General features: G+C 37.5%; 1 protein-coding gene across 18 annotated transcripts in view; it reads right to left on the bottom strand.

Moving 5' to 3' along the window:
* The window catches only part of foxp2 (forkhead box P2), a 739530-nt gene that overhangs the window by 168756 nt on the left and 549286 nt on the right, over positions 1 to 21488 (bottom strand). For all 18 annotated transcript variants that reach the window (XM_073059492.1, XM_073059478.1, XM_073059475.1 and 15 more), the window contains one exon: positions 3642 to 3731. In XM_073059492.1, the coding sequence (XP_072915593.1) occupies positions 3642 to 3731 (90 nt within the window). The remainder of the gene's footprint in view (positions 1 to 3641; positions 3732 to 21488) is intronic.

Genomic DNA, 21488 nt, shown 5'->3' with positions numbered 1-21488 from the left:
AGCAAGTAAGTTGAATAATTTACCTTTGGAGCCTACCTTATGAACTCAAAAGCAACAGTAGAAATAAAGACCTTTCATATATGAGAAATGTATTTATTTTTATAAAAGTGTTCAGGCAGTACCCTGATTTTCTTCAAATTTATCTTGGTGGGGGGAGGGGGCTAGTTTTCTCATTGCTAACTTGCTTCGTATTGATTCAAAATGCCCTCATATATGTGGTTATGAAGGGAAAAAAAGTGAAATGTATGACAAAAAGAAATCAGTATAAAGAATAATGATAGTTTACTATAACATTGAATGTTAGCCAGTTATAGGACAGAAAAGGGAGCAATTCAATCTTGTACAGTACTCTTGGATTGACTCCTCTTGTAGATTAGCAACAATTCTTCTTAAATTCAAAGTCCTGTTTACACACTCCAGAGAAATGTACACTGTCTGTCTATATATACACATTTGGAAGGTACATACAAAGGGGTTGTAAATTTTAGAATTGTGGCAGCTTTAAATATTATTTTTGTCCACCTGAGGAATTAAATGTTCTGCTTTATATTACATCTATAGCTTTGTTAAATTATTTGGCTAAATACTAATTGGTTACAATTATAAACTTAAAAGAGACCTAAAGAGAACTTTTGAGTATTCTCTGAGTGAAATGAGATCTTATGATGAATCAGGATATGTCGACTGTATAACAAAAGTCAGTGGAGTTTGTTAGTTATATATATCTATCTAAGACATAAAAGCTTAACTCATGTCAAGGTGAGGATGTACATTCAGGGGCCACTTTATTAGGTACAACTGTACACCTGCTCATTAATGCAAACATCTAATCAACCAATCATGTGGCAGCAACTCAATGCATAAAAACAATCATATATGATCCAGAGGTTCTGCTATGCTTCAAACCAAACATCAGAATGAAGAAGAAATGTGATTTAAGTGACTTTGTGCAATGACTGCTGGTGGTTTGAGTATCTCAGAAACTGCCGATCTCCTGGGATTTTCCCGCACACCAGTCTCTGGAGTTTGCAGAGAATGGTGTGAAAAACAGAAAAACATCCAGTGAGCAGCAGTTCTGTGCATGGAAACACTTTGCTGATGAGAGAGACCAGAGGAGAAGCTGTCAGAAAGGTGATAGAAACTCAAGTAACCATGTGTTACAACAGTGATGTGCAGAAGTACACCCCTGAATGCACAATACATCAAACCTTGAAGTGGATGGGCCGTAGCAACAGAAGACCACAAATATACACTCAATGGCCATTTTATTAGGTACCCAATAAAGTAGGTATTGAATATAGGTTGTTATTTGTAGGAGATGGTACTTACTTATAAGAAGCCTTCTGGAACACAAGAGCACATAATTACTATTCTCAAGAGCAATTATTCATATGTTGTTTGAAGACTCATTACTAACAAGATATTCAATTATGGAAGTATCTCAGTGGAATTCATTTCTACTGTTCCAGTAGGGATCACTATATTGCCCAAAAACATAATGCATTTCCACACTGAGACTGACAATATTCAACTCCATCTTGGTATCACTACTCTCTATTTCTCTTCAATTCCTCTAAACATCCAGAACTGGCTCCAAAAATTAGATGAAGAGCAAAAACAATGAGGCAGGTCTTCATACAACATCCTTCTGGAGCTGCCAGGAACTGAGCAAATTGACAACTGTGCTCCTCCAGCAGACTCCCCAATTTCACTTCTGCTGGCCATGCCTTTGTAGTGAGGCCTGGACTAAGAATTCCCTTCGCAAGCTTCTCTCTCTTTTCAGGTTTATTTTCTCCATTAATATGCTCCTTATCATCAATCTCTTTGATTGCACACTCTCTATGTGTTTGTAACAAATTTTGCTTGGTGACATTCATATGAAGTGTCCTCAGACATTTTTTCAATAAAGTCAACATATAAAGGTAAGTTGTTTTTGTAGATAGATACTCATTGTCAAAAATCACAGTATAACTTTGTGATCCTGAGGGCTAAATATTATGAACATACGTGTATACGCTGACTTGTCAGAATGAGGACTATCTAGTCTGTAAGTCTCAGGTGTTTAAGTATCTTAGTTGCTGCTTTTCTTGCAATTAGAAGCCCTCTGAAGCAAATCAAATTCATTGACCACTTGCTCAAATGTTCCATCGAACATTCATTTGTTAAGATCCAAGAATCAATTCTTCTGCACAAAGTATATGAAAATTGCAATTACTACATCTTTTTGGTTTTATTTAATGTTTAACCAGCAATTTCAATTCCAGCTTAAGTACAGTGATCAAACAAATTACCTATTTAATCCATCACTTTCACTGCAGAAACAATCACACACATTTCCCTAAACAATTCTGTCAACAGTTTGGTGATCTCTCTAAACACGCATCCTATAAGTCACTAGACCATAATTAGTTATGCAGGGGTGTGATTCCAAATGAAGGTGTTGGCATTGTAGCTCTCTGTGAAAATATTAACTATGAGTTAACTCCAATTTTATCTTCACTAATTAAATGCACATGGTACTAATGAGCTAACCTACTGTTCCTTGATAGCACTAATTAGCTGAGAGGAGCGCATATTCTCACACTGCAATTTAAGCCTAAAAATAAGGTTGAAAATATGCTAATTGCTGATATAATTTAAAATGGAACAAGTTGAGGAAATTGTCATAATAAGTGGAAAGGGCCACATTTTGGTAAGACAGTGAGTATTTCTTCTATTCTTGCCTTGATGCAACACAATAGAAAACTATGTTTTGATTGGTGTTTTACAGGGTCAACAAAGTTCCTGTGTTTCCAAGTAAACAGGAAAAATGATTCAACTTGAACATGCACCAAGAACTGCAACATGCAAAGCTATTTCCTCCCTGTAAAACTCTGTGTAATAGTACAATCAGAAGCATGAACCTTATAGTTTCAACTCTGAAAGAACAACCATAGAAATTGCTTCTGCACAGAATGTCAGTCATTGTAAACATGGTTTTAAAAGACCTGCAGGAACAGTTGCATGGTGAGGGTACCATGATGTAATTCAGCCAGACTGCTTCTATTTGATTTCTAAGCTAATTTTATTTCAATAGCCGAAAAGACTCCAAGAAATCTGCAGTGATGAATAAGCAAAGATTGGCATTCTGCCCCCCCCCCCTCCCCTTTCAGAGAGGTCAAAGCTCCACAAGCAGGTGAAATATTCAGTATCAGTCGACAACATCAGCCAAATGATAAATGTTTGGTGAATGGTGGAAGTTGATTTTAATTCTCATCTATCACTATGAATTCTCATGTTAAATATCTTTTATACTAAAGGTATTTTCTTGTCATTCAATCTATAAATACTTGGGATCAAAAATACTGTTATGTTATTTATGCTATGCACAAATCAAATCATTTAGTAACCAGCTTACCTCCACCCTCTCTACCCCACGATTCAAGTAATGATTTGAGCTAACTTAATCAAATGGAGTTTTAAAAATCATGCTAAAACTATAGCCTCTTTCAAGAAATCATAGGCAGGGCCAATGATCTGAATCCCAGCCTACCATTTTTGGCTATGCACTAGAATATAATCACTTTTCTAAAAAAAAGCTCAAGTTTCTGAAGATTTTCAATTATTGTTGCTACAAAAGATCAGTAATCTTGCCTGCTGACCTGCAATGTTCGCTGCTTGTCGTTTCCCTTTGGAGATTTCAGACCACTGGTTTGCTGCTGAAGAAGAAGCTGTCTTGCTGCTTGTAGTGCCTGCAAGCCAAAAAAAAACATTATTATTCATAAAGTTTGTTTCCTTAAGCTGTGATCTCAATTCTATTACCAAAGTCATGGTAATTCAGGATGCACATAAAATGAAATGTTTTTGTGTTATGGTCCACCTTTTTCTCAAAGCACAGTACTTTGTTCTTCAGTGTTTATTTTCTCTGAATAATAATCATCAGTTTGTACTACATTGGTTACTTTTTCTTTGCTGTTACAACACATAGAAATATTTCATGTAACTAGATTTGCATGTTTTGTTTTAATCTCGCAGCTGACCATGAAACTGTAACATATGCAGTTAGGAGTTTCTGCAGAATGCTACCGGAAGAGCAAATCTTATAGTACATTACAAACTGATGTAAACTGCATCAATAGACTTGTTTCCACTAGGGATTCATCCACTGTGTGTGTGTTCAACAGAAATGACCCCCTCCCCCTCTTATTACCATAGATTTGCATATTCATAATATCATTTTGGTGCAGAAGCGCAAGACTTCAAATGTTACTGGAAGCTGTAATTAAAATTGACAAATCAACATCAGATATCTTGGAAGTGGATTAACGGGGATTCTGTACTGTAGATTGCAGGCAGGGAAAATGCTTACAATATGAAAACTAGAATCTTCATTTTAATGATGAAAAAGAAGGGACATGGTAACAAATTAAAGCACCGTTGATTATTTTACTGGTGCTTGTCACTGGTGATTAAATATATGTTTTAGGTGAAATGCACCCCCTTGCACCACCTGTGATTTTGAAAACATTAACTTAGAACGCTCATGTGATCATTTCCTTTACTGGTTAATTTTTCCAGTCAGATTTCACAAATTAATCGAAAAGTATCACCAGAAATTATACCTTGTGTAAAGGTTCTGGTCATATTAAACACACTAAATTTAATAACAATAACCAGGCACCAACCCAAAAAAGTACCAGCACACAAAATATTGAATTACTGAGTTACACAGAGATGATGTTGCATTGTAAAAACAAATGTGAAAGCCAAAAACATTATGAAGTTGATTTCTGCGCAGGAATCAACCTATTGGCATTATAAGCAAAGAACAGGTACTGCCCATCAAAAATTCCTTGAAATAGACTCCAGGAAAATGTCTTGGTAGGCAGAGATCCATGGAGTCATCAAAAACAAAATCGTTAGCACATGATGTGTGATAAAAAATTTAGGTGCACAGAGTAAAGATTCACTTGATCAATCTGCTTTCAAAAAACATCCGATTCACCTCTGATGGGGTAAAGTACATTTTTGATTAGAATCAAGGGGTTGGTTTTCTAGTACTTTCTAGTATCCATGACAACAGTTGCTTTGACAGGATGTGCATATGGCATTACACTGCCAGCTGGTGTGAACAATGTTTGAACTACAGCATTGAGATGCTGAGCAAACAGAAAAAAGTTGCCACGTCTTAACCCTCAGGGAAGCCAGTCATCCCCTGATCAATTATGAAAAGACAGAAAGGGCTGCTACAGTCTGGCTCCAAGCAAGTTTTTTTGAGAAGGCAGGCAGACGCACAAAACCAAAGTAAACAAACTGAGTGCAGAAGCACCATCTCTTAACAACATTGATTTGTCTAGCCATAGAAAGCTCTGGTAACAATTTGCCAGGCATATTCTTAACATTTGGAGACTTTTGCACAATATTATTATATCACTATGGTTTCCTCTTTTTCCCCTTAAAAGTCTGATACTTTGTAAAGTTCAATTTCAACTATATGCATGACATGTTTAACAATGTTTAAGCTATTTTGTTTTATCAGTTAACTCTAAAGTTTTGTCAGTAGTATTTCTTCAGAGGCAAAAAGATGAGAAATTAGAAGGTTCCACACTTAGAGACATCCTGCACATCAGATACTGTATGTGGTTTTCTGTGTATATAGCATAACAAGACTTGATATATGACAAATACATTCTTTATAACAAACTGAACTGCCATGACTGCTTCACGTTGTAACATTTTGCTTATTTTTCAGAATACAACAATTTTTAGTTCTGTAAGAGCTTTGAAGAACCTCTGGGAAAAAAAGATTATGACGTACCATTGTATGGTACTCCTATTGAAAGTTTAAAACTGCAGAAAATATAAAACTATAAATTAAGGCCCATTAAGGGGTTACGTTCAAAATATTAACCTGTCTTTTCTCATTACAGATACTAACAAACCTCTTTTTGAATATTTGAAGGACATTAATTTATATCTCATTGAACTACAGAATATGTTTGAAAGCTAAGGAAAATTAATTTTATTGAGTTTCAATTTTATGTTTTATTTTAGTATCTGGCAATATTCACAAAACAATGAAAGTCCTATTGAGTAAAATACAAAATACGTTGTTAAGAGTTCTTGGAAAAGAAATACAAGCAAGAATTTCTGATGTAGGTCAATAAATATGTGCTTAGTGAAATAAGAAAAATCCAGTATTTAGGTCTGTGACACCTGCTAATGTGTTTGCTGATCAAGTAAACCAAAGTAATGAACAAAAGGGATTCAACTTCCAAACATAAGCTGAAATTCTGAACAAACCAATGCCATCAGAGAATGGCCAGAAGAAACAAGGAGACATAGAATTGTAATTTGTGTCAAGAAGCAGATAACAACAATAATTCCTCCAACTTTTTAAATAGTCCTCTTAAAACTGTTTCCACAGAAGTTCACAGTGCTCAACATGCTCTAAGTGTAATTAAATACAAATATGCTACATTTACAAATTTCATCCAGAAGCTCTTTCAGTTATTCTAACAGAATTAATTTTACTTGCTAATGTATATTGTTAATTGCACATTTATATTTAATTTAGTAAATCTGACGTTTGAAATTACGCAAGGTAACTTTGATACAGTATTGTATATGTGCTATCTATTTCATTTAAATTATGTGCAAGTACAGTATATCATGTTCTTAAATGCCAATGGAACATTTTAACAGACTTAAGCGGGGATCTTAGAGCTGCTCTTCAAAGGAAATCTGTCTAAATTCAAATACTCTATTATGTTCCAGGAAATGAAATACATATTCCTAACAAAAATAAAAATTACTGTAGCAAAACACCTGATACATGTATGCAATTGTATTCACTTTAATCACTGTTACTTATATAGCTACTAAAAATATTTTTTGTAAAGCTGAAGTTTTTGTTTCAAAAAGAACTATTTTGAACAATTAACTTTATCTATGAACTCTGAAGACTTTTTGCATGCCCAATCCATTACTCCTTTAAGTTTTTTATATTGCATTTTGCATTAAGTACTCAAGCACAATTTCTAAAAACATTACATGCACTTGAGAAATGATTTCAGAATTATTTCTGTCGGATTATTCATGATGTAAATATGTGTAAACACAAATGTGCTTGCAGATCATATTGGCAGAATTTGTTGAGTTAAAGTGATTTAAGCAATGGAAATTTTAAAAAAAACTTTGAGTCTACACAATTTTGTTTGTTTTTTTGGCAATTGTGATACTTCTATTGCTTAGAAGCCACTTTAATTTGTGAATAAAGTTATTACTTAGCACTTCTGCAATATCAAATGTAAAATATTTTTTTAAAAATTAAATTATGATCTTTTTTAATTATTATAAATGAAAAGAAACATAGTATTCTGGAAGTAAGATGCCGCTTATAACTGTAACTGAAAAAATATGGCTGTTTAACCTATCAGCATGTCACATTTCAGACTTTAAAATGAAAAATGACATCTACACCCATTAATATCTTCAATGTATAAACAGCACAGTACGACACATTCTCGAGAGCTCAGCTGAAGGCTACGAAATCTCTCCCTCTCTCAAACATAAATAATGAGGCACTCAGAAGCATATTTGATGTTGATATTCATCTCTGAGAAAAACACCGCAGCCCAGGCTTCTTATGAAAACAGATGCAGCCCAAATGGATCTCCTGTAATTGGTTTCAGATAGCAAGGTCAGAAGAAATGCAATACAAGAAACTGTTATGAGGAACAGGGAGAAACACGAATGTTTACACAGGTACTCCCTGGTGCACATTGACAAGCTAAGTACTCTTTCCAAATAGCCAGTCTGAAAGAAAATTTACCACAAGTTGGTGCTTACCTCTTTGTTTGAATTCACTAATAATTTAGCCATTAAATCTACACTGCACAGCAAACAAACAAAAATTACTCACATTAGGTGTTGTACCCCAGAATATTAAGGAATTCAATCACCACAGTAAGCATTGATTTTTAACAAAATAAGTTGAATTCCTGTGCAATGCATATAATGTTCACTGAGTGGCTTAAATGAGGTAAATGAATATCAAAATTCCGTGAAATGGAAGTCAGAACATTTGGACTTATACTCAGTAATGAATAAAAAACAGAACGGCTTGGGACTTACTTTTTTTAACTGAAGAGATAATCTATTTGTTTCAATCCTTAGTGCAGCACCAGCTTCACAACAGGTACAAAATATACTCCTAATAATAAAGCTGAATTTAGCACAAATTATATGATTTACAATTGATGATGGAAAAATAAATCTTTCAAGACAGCTGAAATAATTTTCTTAAAATGCTAAATGAGCGATACATTGCAAAGCAGGATCGAGGGTCTTTATGGGATACAGATACTCCAGCTAAGAGATAAGATGCAACAAGATAAATGAGAGGTATTTTTGCTAAGATAACGAGTGGACATACATGAAATGAGCATTGCTCTTGGTACAGTCTATGAAAGAGAATAATACTTCCTCTAGAATAGTTTTACATTCTAGAATGATCAGAGAATATAATCCAGTATGAAGTCACATGCCATTAGCTGAATACTGTAAGATTACAGCACTCTACCCTCTGTCCCTATCTGCCAGCAACAGTATCTATTCTACACTGGTGTTCAGCTAGAACATGTCAGTTGGAACAGCTCCAACTCTGTTGACAGCAACTTTTGTCAACATCATGGATATCTCGACAGCAGCAAGAGAGAAAACAAATTCTATGACATGCCACATGTTTAGATCTAAATGTTTGAAGCTGTAACGAGTTGGATGCTTACACTAAGGCATGCTCAGGAAAGAAGCTGTTGCAATATTTTCCCTTATCTTTCTCATTCTTCTATTGAATTTTTACACTTTACACAAACTATCAATCTAAATATGATTGCATGTCTCTCAAACCCCTTGATAGAATTATCAGTTTTAATTTTCTCCTGTGATTGAGCACTGATAGACAGGGAAGTAAATTCTGCACAAAAAAAAGCTACTTCACAAATCATCTTAAGATTCAAAATTATTGCAGATGTTTAAATCCAAGTTCCAATTTACTTGTATTCTTCACATTTCATAATGTTAACATTTCATAGTTAGCTTCAGAAATTGGTTTAATCCTTGATTCTGATAACAGAATGCTGTTACCAATTATTGTTTTTGTCATATATGATCTTTCTTTAAAAATGTTGGGGTAGGAATGGTTAAAGTTGTTCTGCTAAAGTGATTCAATCTATTATGTTTTTGTTACCTCTGAACACATATTGAGAGTGCTGTGCATGAAGAAGCACAATGTTGTGATAGACAGGTGGATCAGGGCATGCACAAAGAAGCAACAAGTTTAAGTTCCTTTGTAATTTGTAGATTTATGTATGTATCAAGTTTCTTGTACTATTATCTGAGAGCAACCCTTGGTTCATTTACCTAAAATGTACGAGTTAGCTGGAATAAACATATCAGTTAGTGTGTGCTACCAGAGAAGAGTAACCCACCAAATACTAGTGCTACTTAATTCATGTTTCCCAATTCCAAGCAACTTCTGAAAAATTCCATTGAAAGCATGCATAAAAATGACAGCTGCTTTGCTGCAATTGCATTTGCCAAAGAAACCAAGAGGTTTAGACTTGCTATACATCTACTATACATATTAATAATTATGTAAATAGTAATGAATAACTATATAGTTGGTTAAGGTGATGGTAATGGGACAACCACTTCATTAAAGATGAGAAGCTAAGGAAAGAGCTATCTGTATTAGCCATCTTGAAATATGAAACAAAGTGACGGTGAACTGTGATGCAATCATACAGATATTCCCAGTAACATTCAGCAATAATGAGACAGCCAAGTAAAAATAACTTTCAGTTAAAATATTGAGATGGAATCATAAATTGATCATATCTCACGACTGTCTTTATCCATGGCTGATCTCTTTGAGATAACTTCACTAATTATACTTCGATAAAAAGTATGGAATGTAACCAATGTTCTTGACTATAAAAATGTGAAATGGTATATGCCAGCAGCATGATGCTCCCTACAGCCAAACAATTGAAATTTAAGTTGAGCTACAGCACAGCTTAGGTAAAGCTGCAAATATACTGCTAGTTTGTATGTACCTAGGCTGCATACTTTCTGGGCAAAAGTTTAATTACCATCATGTTGGTGACAGATGAATCAGTACTCATTTATCATGTCTCTGTTTCAGATTTCTCAAACCCAAAAGTGTTCCTTGTAGTTATCAAAAGGTAAGACAAATTTTATGCTTTGACATTTTGTAACATGGCTGAATTTTGAGTATAGTTTCCTATGGTGGGGAATACAGATGGGTATTAGTCATAAAGTCATAACGCATTATGGATACTGGGCCTTCTTCCAACGAGTCCATACTGACCACAGTGCCCACCAAGCTAGTCCCAGATTTCTGCATTCAGCACACATCTCTCTTCTTAGATGATTTTTACGCAAGTGGAAAGGAAAATTTTGATGACATGATGAAGGGTCTCGGCCCAAAAGTCGACTGTTTACTCTTTTACTCTTTTCCAAATGCCTCGCCTGCTGAGTTCCTAGAGCATTTTGGGTGTGAATTTCTAGCATCTGCAGATTTTCACGTATTTGAGGTACATTTCTATGTTTGAATTGTGTGACGTATCCCTTATCTAGATCTCTTCTCTGCCTATCTTCTATATACAGCAACATTCCTAAGTGCAGATAGCACCAAGAAGAGTTGACGTGGTATTGGATTAAACTCAAGTGCATCAAATCTTCACTCAAAATTCCTTCACCTCCCATGTCTCTCAAAAGTCAGCTGTTAAAAAAAATATATATCCAGAAAAATTATTAAGGGCTAGTATACAGAACATATCTTAATCATCCATATGCCATTTCCTTTCAGGCACAATCGGATAAAAGTCGATATGCTGAAAGACAATTTTTGTAAACTATGGCCCTCTCAAAAGCTGAGCTGTCATGAATATGCAAGTTCTTATTCCAAGTGGTTAAACTTCATAAATATTTTGCTAGTTAATTATGTTTTACACCAAGATTATATTAGTGCACACCATTTAGAAAATCAATATAAAGTGTTAAAGTAATTCTTGTTCTTACTCTTACTACATTCCATGATGTTTAATTAATAAAATGATATTTTTTTGTAGCTTGCCTTAGACTTGAGAAGCTGAAATTGTTAACAAATGAAAAGCTAAAACCGTATTTTCATTAGTCAATCTAAAATCCACAAAAATATTTCAAGCAAATGTCTGATGCTTTTGAGCATGTTTTGGTTCTGCTGTATCACTGGCAATATTTTTAAAAGGCAATATTCAACAGATTTACTAAATTCTCTAGATAAAAATTCTGCTCATTGACAGCATGAAACACACTACATACTTGTAAGAGTGAATTTTACACAGCCTCTGAAACTTGTAGTCTAAAGAATGTATTTAGCTGGCAGGATACAGCACACAATTGCTAATATATCAGATATATATGTCTAATGCAACCATCTGGGTTTGAATTTTTATCCACACGAGTGTAATCAAATGTTTTCATCAATGGATTTAAGTGCAACTCAAGGAACTTCAGTCTTTAAAGCAGCTTAAGTTCGTAAATGGAGCATTATTATTAGTGTGCGAAATGAATATCATGAGTTAGCTCCTAATTTTTCTTTTCCCATTCAGAGATAGGTGACAATTTGATGTTAAAGCCAGGGAAATGTACCTCATGAAATCACTCTCCTATCAATAGAAAAGTGACTGCAGGTTTTCGTTTCTCTATTCTATTAAAATTTTTAAAAATCCATTAAGTAAAAATAGAATATTGTATTTGATGACTCAGTTGAGTGTGGAATTTATTCTGGCTGATGGAGGATCATAAAATTCTTAAATATTAAACATTTCAGTCTGTGATATACTCCTGGCTTATTTTTCTTCTTGGACACCTTCAGGTTTAACAATGGTCATAATTCCAGCAGAAAAGATGCATCATGGGTAGGTGTGCTGCTTGAGTGGATTGCACCTTGCATTGTCTTTACAGCGGAATCAATCTCAATGACCATTGGATCCTTTTTTCTCCAGTCTTGCGGAAGGATCTCAGCCCAAAACATCGACTGTACTTTCTTTTCATAGACGCTGCCTGGCCTGCTGAGTTCCCCCAGCATTTTGTGTGTGTTTCCAGCATCTGCAGATTGTCTCTTGTTTGTGATTGGAAAAGGATGATTTGACTACCAAATGGGAAGGCCATTTCAATTGGTTGGGCAACTTTCTGCTATCATACATTATTAAGCTTCTCTATCTCTCCTGGGCTTTGACTCCTTTCCCGTTAGTACCCTAGAAAAATATTTAGGCAAATTTACAAATTACCTCATTCCCACTCTCAAGACTCCCTCAAAACCTTTCCAATGATTTACCACATCACTAATCAGGGATATAAAGCTGTCTGGATATCTAGAGCCACAATGTGCAATGTTTCATCACTGTCCCTGCTAAGTCTTCAATGGAGTCCAATAGTCACCAGTCACAATATATGATATTGACAGTACAGACATTATTGATGCACACAAATGACTACTCACCAATGTCTATTTAGCTGATAGCATCGGTGTTATCAATGTGTGTATGAGAGATTTCATAGTTGTATACATAATTCTGATACAAACATTATATCAGTAATTATGAGATCTCACATGCACATTTATAGGGATCATTTATAAAGCAATGTTATACATTGTTGTACATAATCCCTTTATCATACAGGATTATCCCACTTTGTATAGATGTGCTCATTGGTGGGGAGGACTTTACCTATAATGGACTGGGTTGTAGCTTTGTAGGATTTTCCATTCAAGGGCATTTGTGTTTCCATACCAGGCTGAGATGCAGCCAACCAATACACACACCTCACAGATCTATAGAAGTTTGTCAAAGTTTTAGATGTGATGCTGAATCTTTACGAACTCCTAAGGAAGTAGAGGCACTGCCATGCTTAATTCCACTTATGTGCTGGCCCAGCACGGGTCCTCCAAAATGATAACACCAAGAAATTTAAAGTTGTTGAGCCTCTTCTCCTCTGATCCTCTGATGAGGTCTGGCTTACAAACCTCTGTATCCTTATTAATTCCTCCTTCTCTGCACATTTCTTGGAGGATATAATTCATTTCATCCTAATGAATTTCATGAAGGAGACATTTTCTCTGGAGAACCAAATGAAGAACTAAAGATAGGTGAGAGTTTTTGGAGTGGCCATCTCTCCTTCAGTCGACAACAAATGTTTGTCTCATCTCAGTTTAGACTTCAGTTCAAGTCTTGAATGATATCTAGAAAATTCACAAGCTTTCTTGTATTGTTCTGCCTTTACGCTACCATATCCCCTTTTTGAAGTGAATATCCCACTAGGAATATGAATGTACAGACAGGATACATCCCATCTAAAGGAAATGGATTAGAACTGAGGCAAATCTGAAGGGACAAGAAGAAGCTAAAACATTCCATTCAGTGGTAGAATCATAAAGTCATGTTTGAAAGTCAAAGATATCCACTGATTAGAAAGAGGCTGAAAGCCTATCATGGGGACCTTTGAAGAATTTTTCAATGCAATGCATAGATCCCAGATTAGGAACCCCTAATTATTAAGCACTCTATTCTTACATTCTTTTCCTTAGCTAATGGAGGAAAGTATTTCACTTCCCTTCTTAATCATATTATCTACTTACTCTGCAAGCTTGAAGGGTTTGCAGGCATTCACTCAGGATATCTTTTAGAAACATAGAAACATAGAAAACCGACAGCACAAAACAGGTCCTTCGGCCCACAATGCTGTGCCAAACACGTACTTACTTTAGAAATTACCTAGGGTTACCCATAGCCCTCTATTTTTCTAAGCTCCATGTACCTATCCAGGAGTCTCTTAAAAGATCCTATCATATCTGCCTCCACCACCGTCACCGTCAGCCTATTCCATGCACTCACCACTCTCTGCGTAAAAAACTTACCCATGTACCTACTTCTAAGCACCTTAAAACTGTGCCCTCTCATGTCAGCCATTTCAGCCCTGGGAAAAATCCTCTGATTATCCACATGATCAATGCCTCTCATCATCTTATACATCTTTATCAGGTCACCTCTCATCCTCCGCCACTCCAAGGAAAAGAAGCTGAGTTCACTCAACTTATTCTCATAAGGCATGCTCCCCAATCCAGGCAACATCCTTGTAAATCTCCTCTGCACCCTTTCTATAGTTTCCACATCCTTCCTGTAGTGAGGTGACCAGAACTGAGCACAGTACTCCAAGTGGGGTCTGACCAGGGTCCTATATAGATGTAACATTACCTCTCGGCTCTTAAACTCAATCCCACAGTTGAGAAAGGTCAATGCACCATGTGCCTTCTTAACCACACAGTCAACCTGTGCAGCTTTACACTTCACACTTCTTTGTGTCATACTATTTACTTTATATTTCTGTATATTAACACCAGAAATTTTGCAGATGCTGGTTATCAAAAGCAAAACACACAAAATGCTGGAGGAACTCAGCAGTTCAGGCAGTATCCATGGAAATGAACAAGCAGTCAACGTTTCTGGCCAAGATCCTCCTTCAGTCTTAGATGTAGAACCAGCTACAAGCTGTGAAATAAGCACGTGATACAGAAATGCTGCCTGGCTCTCTGCAAGTCCTTTTGGTCACTAAAGTACCTTTGTTAGTATGCTAGAGAAGAGACTGCCATTGAAATATACCACAACAAAAACAAGTAATTGAGAAATGAGCCTTGCAGAACCACATTTAAAACAGCCTTTCAATCTCAAAAACTCATAGTGATCCAGAGGTGGCACAGGAATTTATATCTGCTGGCTTTTAGGGAGCATGACCATCCTTAACAGCACAAGATAAAGAAATAGACATTTTAAATAATTACATGGAAGGGGGATTAATAACCAGACCATGCAATTTCTAATGTACAAAAACGTTATATTTTGCTTCCTGTATCTGAATTCTGGATTCAAGGTGTCATTTCCTTTGGAATCTGTGAATTCATCAACTCGCTATACGAGGTCTAATCAACAACCTTGCTAAAATCAATGGAAACTGCACTTCACTCATCTATGTGTTTAACTCCCTCAAAAAAATCTCATTCAAATTAGATAGAAATGGCCTTCCCTTATAAATCTGATTAATCTGCCTACCTATTCTCTATAAATGAAAAAATATTCAATTAATTTGAAAAAACATCCAATAGTTTGTAGCTTGAATGTGATATAATAGAGTGAACATGGTGCCAGATACTGAGGATTTACAAGGTTGTTGCCAGGTTCCCAAGACCTGAGTTGTAGGGAAAGGTTGAACAGGTTAGGAATTTTACTCCATGAAGCACAGGAAAATGAGAGGAGATATGATAGAGGCATACGAAATTATGAGTAGTATAGATAGGGTAAATACTAGCAGGCTTTTTCCACTAAGGTTGGGTAGGTTAGAGCTAGAAGTCATTGGTTAAGGGTTAAAATGTTTAAGGGGAACATGTGGGGGGAACTTCTTTTTCAGAGGGTGGTGAGAGTATAGAACGAGCTGCCAGTGCCAGTGGTGGATGCGGGGTCAACCGCAACATTTAAGAGAAATTTGGATAGGTACATGGGTAGCAGGGGTATGGAGGACCACAGGTCCATGGGTGCAGGCTGATGGGACTAAGCAGAATAATGGTTTGGCATGGATTAGCTGACATGTGGCATTCAAGGTCAGGATTGAACCCATTGCCGGGGTTGAGGTAAGCATCACTAACTGCTGTGCCATAGAGTTAAAGTATCAGCTTTAATCAGTTTAATGAAACATATTTCATTCAAATTGAACTGATTTTCAGATTGTAAAATCATAACCAATGTCCCCAAGTAATTTAAAGAAAAATCTGAAATAAGCACCAAAAAGGGCTATATTCAGTGATTGTCTGATACAACTTTCCTCTGAAGTATTTCTACTGCATGGTATCATTTTGCTGGGCATTTTCTTGCCCTCAAAATCATTTTTGGCTTGATAATAGAAATTCTATAAGGAACAAACTGATGACGAAAACTAGAGCCAGCCTTAGTTCACCGCTATATTTTAACCACCTAGAAGTGACCAAGTTTGCCTTGCAAATTCCAAGCCCCTAGTATCATTGTTAGAAGTCCAATGTGAATACAGTTTCTTCCATAAAATCCAGATTGCATAAATAGTGGAAGCATATGTAAATACTTGTAGGTAACTAGGGTGTAATCTTTTTCTGGCATGCAGTTCAAAGTTCAAGAACACAAAATACCAAGGACTCAAAAATAATCATCATTGAATAACAAGCACATTGAGCTACTGCCAAGTAACATTAACAGAACATTGTAGCAAGTTGAGAAATCCCATTCCAATGTCTCCTATACCTAGGTTATGCCTTTGTTTCTGTCCAACAAGAACTGAAAGGTTAAATCAATCAGCATCACAGAAAAATGCACAAGAACAAATTATTTTATCAAATGTCTGAAAGCTTCTATACTAGCACAAACTTTTTTTTAAGTGGACACATTTCCAGCTTTAAAGTGCAGCGCACTAGACTATGACCAAGCTGAGACACATAGAAAATATCCAGGTCCAATGACTACTGAACATACAAGTTCAAGTCTAATTGTCATTCAACCATTCATGAATGCCCATAAATACAATCAAATGAAACCGCGTTACTCTGGAGCCAAAGTGCAAAACACATTTGCAACAGTCACACACAACACAAGATACATATAGCACATACAAGACAGCAAGTACATAATAGATATCAGGTTCTGCTCACCGAATTATAGGAAAGATATCAATAAATTAGAGAGAGTGCAGAGACGATTTACTAGGATGTTACCTGGGTTTCAGCACTTAAGTTACAGAGAAAGGTTGAACAAGTTAGGTCTCTATTCATTGGAGCGTAGAAGGTTGAGGGGGGATTTGATCGAGGTATTTAAAATGTTGAGAGGGATAGATAGAGTTGACGTGAATAGGCTGTTTCCATTGAGAGTAGGGGAGATTCAAACGAGAGGACATGATTTGAGAGTTAGGGGGCAAAAGTTTAAGGGAAACACGAAGGGGTATTTCTTTACTCAGAGAGTGATAGCTGTGTGGAATGAGCTTCCTGTAGAAGTAGTAGAGGCCAGTTCAGTTGTGTCATTTAAGGTAAAATTGGATAGGTATATGGACAGGAAAGGAGTGGAGGGTTATGGGCTGAGTGCGGGTAGGTGGGACTAGGTGAGATTAAGAGTTCGGCACGGACTAGGAGGGCCGGAATGGCCTGTTTCTGTGCTGTGATTGTTATATGGTTATATGGTTAAACTACAGTCACACACGGAAAAATATTTAGTCCAAGGCCCTGAGTCCATGAATATTGCAGTAATCGGTAAACAAACACAATACAGCTTGTCTCCTGTGAGCAAACACTGGGGGCAGCATCGATTCGAGCTTAGATACCATGCCATCCCACCTCCAGTGGAGCACACTGACTTCAACGCCTTTCTCCTGGACAGCTGTAAACAGGCAACTCTGTGGCTTGAGTCCTACTCCTTGCTACGAGGAAGGCCACACAGCTGCCCCACCATCTCCCCCTGCCTTTCGTCAATAGTGAATCGGACTTGCAGCATAAACCAATTCACCAATTTTTGAATGTCTATAAGACTTAAACCATAAGACACAGGAGCAGAATTAGGCTATTCAGCCCATTGAGTCTGCTCAGCCATTCCATTACAGCTGATTTATTCTCTCTCTCAACCCCATTCTGTCTTCTCTCCATAATCTTTGACACCCTGACTTATCAAGAACCTATCAACTTTTCTTAAACATACTCATGACTTGGCCTGCGAAGCCACGTGAGGCAATGAATTCCTCTGATTCATTACCATCTGGCTAAAGAAACTCCTCCTTATCTCTATTCTAAATAGGTGCCCATCTTGTCTGAGGCTATGCCCTCTTGTCCTAGACTCACCCATTATCAGACACATCGTCCCTATATCCAGTCTATACAGACCTTTCAATACTCAATTGGTTTCAATGAGATTTCCTTTCATTCTTTTAAACTCCAGCAACTACAGGCCTAGAGCCATTAAACCCTCCTCATATGTTTACCCTTTCATTCCTGGAATCATTCTCATGAACCTCCTCTGGACCGGCTCCAATGCCATTTAATGCTATTCTTAGTTAAGGGGCCCAAAGCTGCTCACAATACTCCAAGCGTGGTCTGACTAATGCCTTATAAAGCCTGAGCATTACATCCTTGCTCTTATATTCTAATCCTCTCAAAATGGATCCTAGCATTGCATTTGCCTTCCTAACCACCAATTTAACCTGCAAGTTAACCTTTAGGGAATGCTGCATAAGACTCCCAAGTCCCTTTGCAAGTATGGTAAACTATGTATACCTGTCTGGACACCCCTCCCCCCCCTCCGCTGACTGCTCCTGTGGCTCCTCCCACAGACCCCTGTATAAAGGCGATTGGGGGCACTGCTCCTCCCTCAGTCTTCAACATGGTTGTGGTCCCTTTTTCACTGTTAATAAAAGCCTATCATACACTTCATAGAAACATAGAACACAGAAAATAGGTGCAGGAGTAGGCCTTTTGGCCCTTCGAGCCTGCACCACCATTCAGTATGATCATGGCTGATCATCCAACTCAGAACCCTGTACCTGCTTTCTCTCCATACCCCCTGATCCCTTTAGCCACAAGGGCCATATCTAACTTCCTCTTAAATATAGCCAATGAACCGGCCCCAACTGTTTCCTGAGGCAGAGAATTCCACAGATTCACCACTCTCTGTGTGAAGAAGTTTTTCCTCATCTCGGTCCTAAAAGGCTTCCCCTTTATCCTTAAACTGTGACCCCTCGTTCTGGACTTACCCAACATCAGAAACAACCTTCCTGCATCTAGCCTGTCCAATCCCTTTAGAATTTTATATGTTTCAATAAGATCCCCCCTCAATCTTCTAAATTCCAGTGAGACTTCCAGTCTCCTAGAGTTATTGAGGGTGCATCAGCAAGTCCCTTTTTGAATTTTCTCCCCATTTAGAAAATACTCTATGCCTTTACTTCTTCTACCAAAGTGCATGGCCATACACTTCCCGGCACTGTATTCCATCTGCCATTTCTTTGCTCGTTCTCTCAAGCTGTTAAAGTCCTTCTGCAGACTCACTGCTTCCTCCACACTACTTGCCCCTCCAGCTATCTTAGTATCATCAACAAACTTGGCCACAAAGCCATCAATTCTGTCATCCCAATCATTCACATATAATGTGAAAAGAAACGCTTCCAACCTGACCCCTGCAGAACACTACTTGTCCCTGAAAAGGTTCCCTCTTTGCCAGTTGCCAGACAGCCAATTGTCCATACATGCTGGCATCGTTCCTCTAATGCCATGGGCACTTATCTTCTTAAGCAGCCACATGTATGGCACCTTATCAATGGATTCCTGAAAATCCAAATAAACAACATCCACCAACTCCCCTTTGTCAATCTTGCCTGTCATTTCCTCAAAGAATTCCAACTAATTTGTCAAGCAAGATTTCCACTTAAGGAAACCACACTGAATTTCTGCTATTTTATCAAGTGCCTCCGAAATCTCATCCTTAATAATGGACTCCAACATCTTCCCAACCACTAAGTCAGGCTAACTGGCCTATAACCTCCTTTCTTCTGCTTCCCACCCTTCTTAAAGAATGGAGTGACATTTACAATTTTCCAATTCTCTGAAACCATTCCAGAATCTAGTGATCTTGAAAGATCATTACTAATGCCTCCACAATCTCTTCAGCTACCTCTTTCAGAACACTGAGGTGTAGTCCATCTGGTTCAGGTGATTTATGTATGTTCAGACCTTTCATTTTCCCAAACACCTTCTCCTTAGTAACAGCAACCACTCTCACTTCTGTCCCCTGACATTCTTGAATTTCAGGCATACTACTAGTGTCTACCACAGTGAAAAATGACACAAAATGCTTATTAGTTTTCTCTGCCATTTCTTTGTCCCCCATTACAACCTCTGAGGCTGTCTACAAGAAGGGTCAGTGCCATCTCTACTTCCTGAGGAGACTGAGGTCCTTTAACATTTGCCAGACGATGCTGAGGATGTTCTACGAGGCTGTGGTGGCCAGTGCTATCATGTTTGCTGTTGTGTGCTGGGGCAGCAGGCTGAGGGTAGCAGACACCAACAGAATCAACAAACTCATTCGTAAGGCCAGTGATGTTGTGGGGGTGGAACTGGACTCTCTGACGGTGGTGTCTGAAAAGAGGATGCTGTCCAAGGTGCATGCCATCTTGGACAATGTCTCCCATCCACTCCATAATGTACTGGTTAGGCACAGGAGTACGTTCAGCTAGAGACTCATTCCACCGAGATGCAACACTGAGCATCATAGGAAGTCATTCCTGCCTGTGGCCATCGAACTTTACAACTCCTCCCTCGGAGTGTCAGACACCCTGAGCCAATAGGCTGGTCCTGGACTTATTTCCACTTAGAATAATTTACTTATTATTATTTAATTATTTATGGTTTTATATTGCTATATTTCTACACTATTCGTGGTTGGTGCAACTGTAACGAAACCCAATTTCCCTTGGGATCAATAAAGTATGTCTGTCTGTCTCTCCAGGTCATTTTCCAGCAGTCCGATATCCACTCCCACCTCTCTTTTACTCTTTATATACTTGAAAATAAAACTTTTGCTATCTTCTTTTATATTATTGGCTACCTTCTCTTCATGTTTCATTTTACTCTCCTTGTGACTTTTTAGTTGCCTTCTGTGGTTTTTAAAAGCTTCCCAATCCTCTTAAGTTCCCACTAATTCTTGCTATATTTTATGCCCTCTCTTTTGCGTTTATGCTGTCTCTGATTTCCCTTGTCAGCCACAATTGCTGCATCTTCCCTTTAGAATTCGTCTTCTTATAGCTGTATCTACCCAGCACCTTCCAAATTGTCCGCAGAAACGGAATCCATTCTTGTTCTGCTGTCATTCCTGCTAGTGTCCCCTTTGGCCAGCTCCTCTCTTGTGCCTCTGTAATTCCCTTTACTCCACTATAATACTGATACATCTGACTTTTTCTTCTCCCTTTCAAACTACAGGGTAAATTCTATCATAGTTCATGGGCATGTTACAAATTCCTTCTCTTGTGATGCAGCAGCAACCTGATTTTCCCAATCTACCTGCACATTGAAATCCCCCGTTACGATTTTAACATTGCCCTTTTTACATGCCATTCCTTGTTGTAATTTGTATCCCTCATCTTGGCTACTATTTGGAAGCCTGTACATCACTCCCATCAGAGCCTTTTAACCTTTACTCTTCTGAACTCTCCCCACAAGGATTCTGCTGATCCTATGTCATCTCTTTCTAAGGATTTGATTACATTTTTTACCATGTAGAGCCACCCTAATCCTCTGCGCATCTGCCTATACTTTTGATACAAGGTGTACCGCGGATGTTAAGCTCCCAACTATGATCTTCTTTCAGCCACAACTAAGTGATGTCCACAACATT

Source organism: Hemitrygon akajei, chromosome 10 (assembly GCF_048418815.1).
Source record: "Hemitrygon akajei chromosome 10, sHemAka1.3, whole genome shotgun sequence".
NCBI lineage: Eukaryota > Metazoa > Chordata > Chondrichthyes > Myliobatiformes > Dasyatidae > Hemitrygon > Hemitrygon akajei.
The sequence above is the reverse complement of the archived record's forward strand: the minus strand, read 5'-3'. Positions and strand labels throughout refer to the sequence as shown.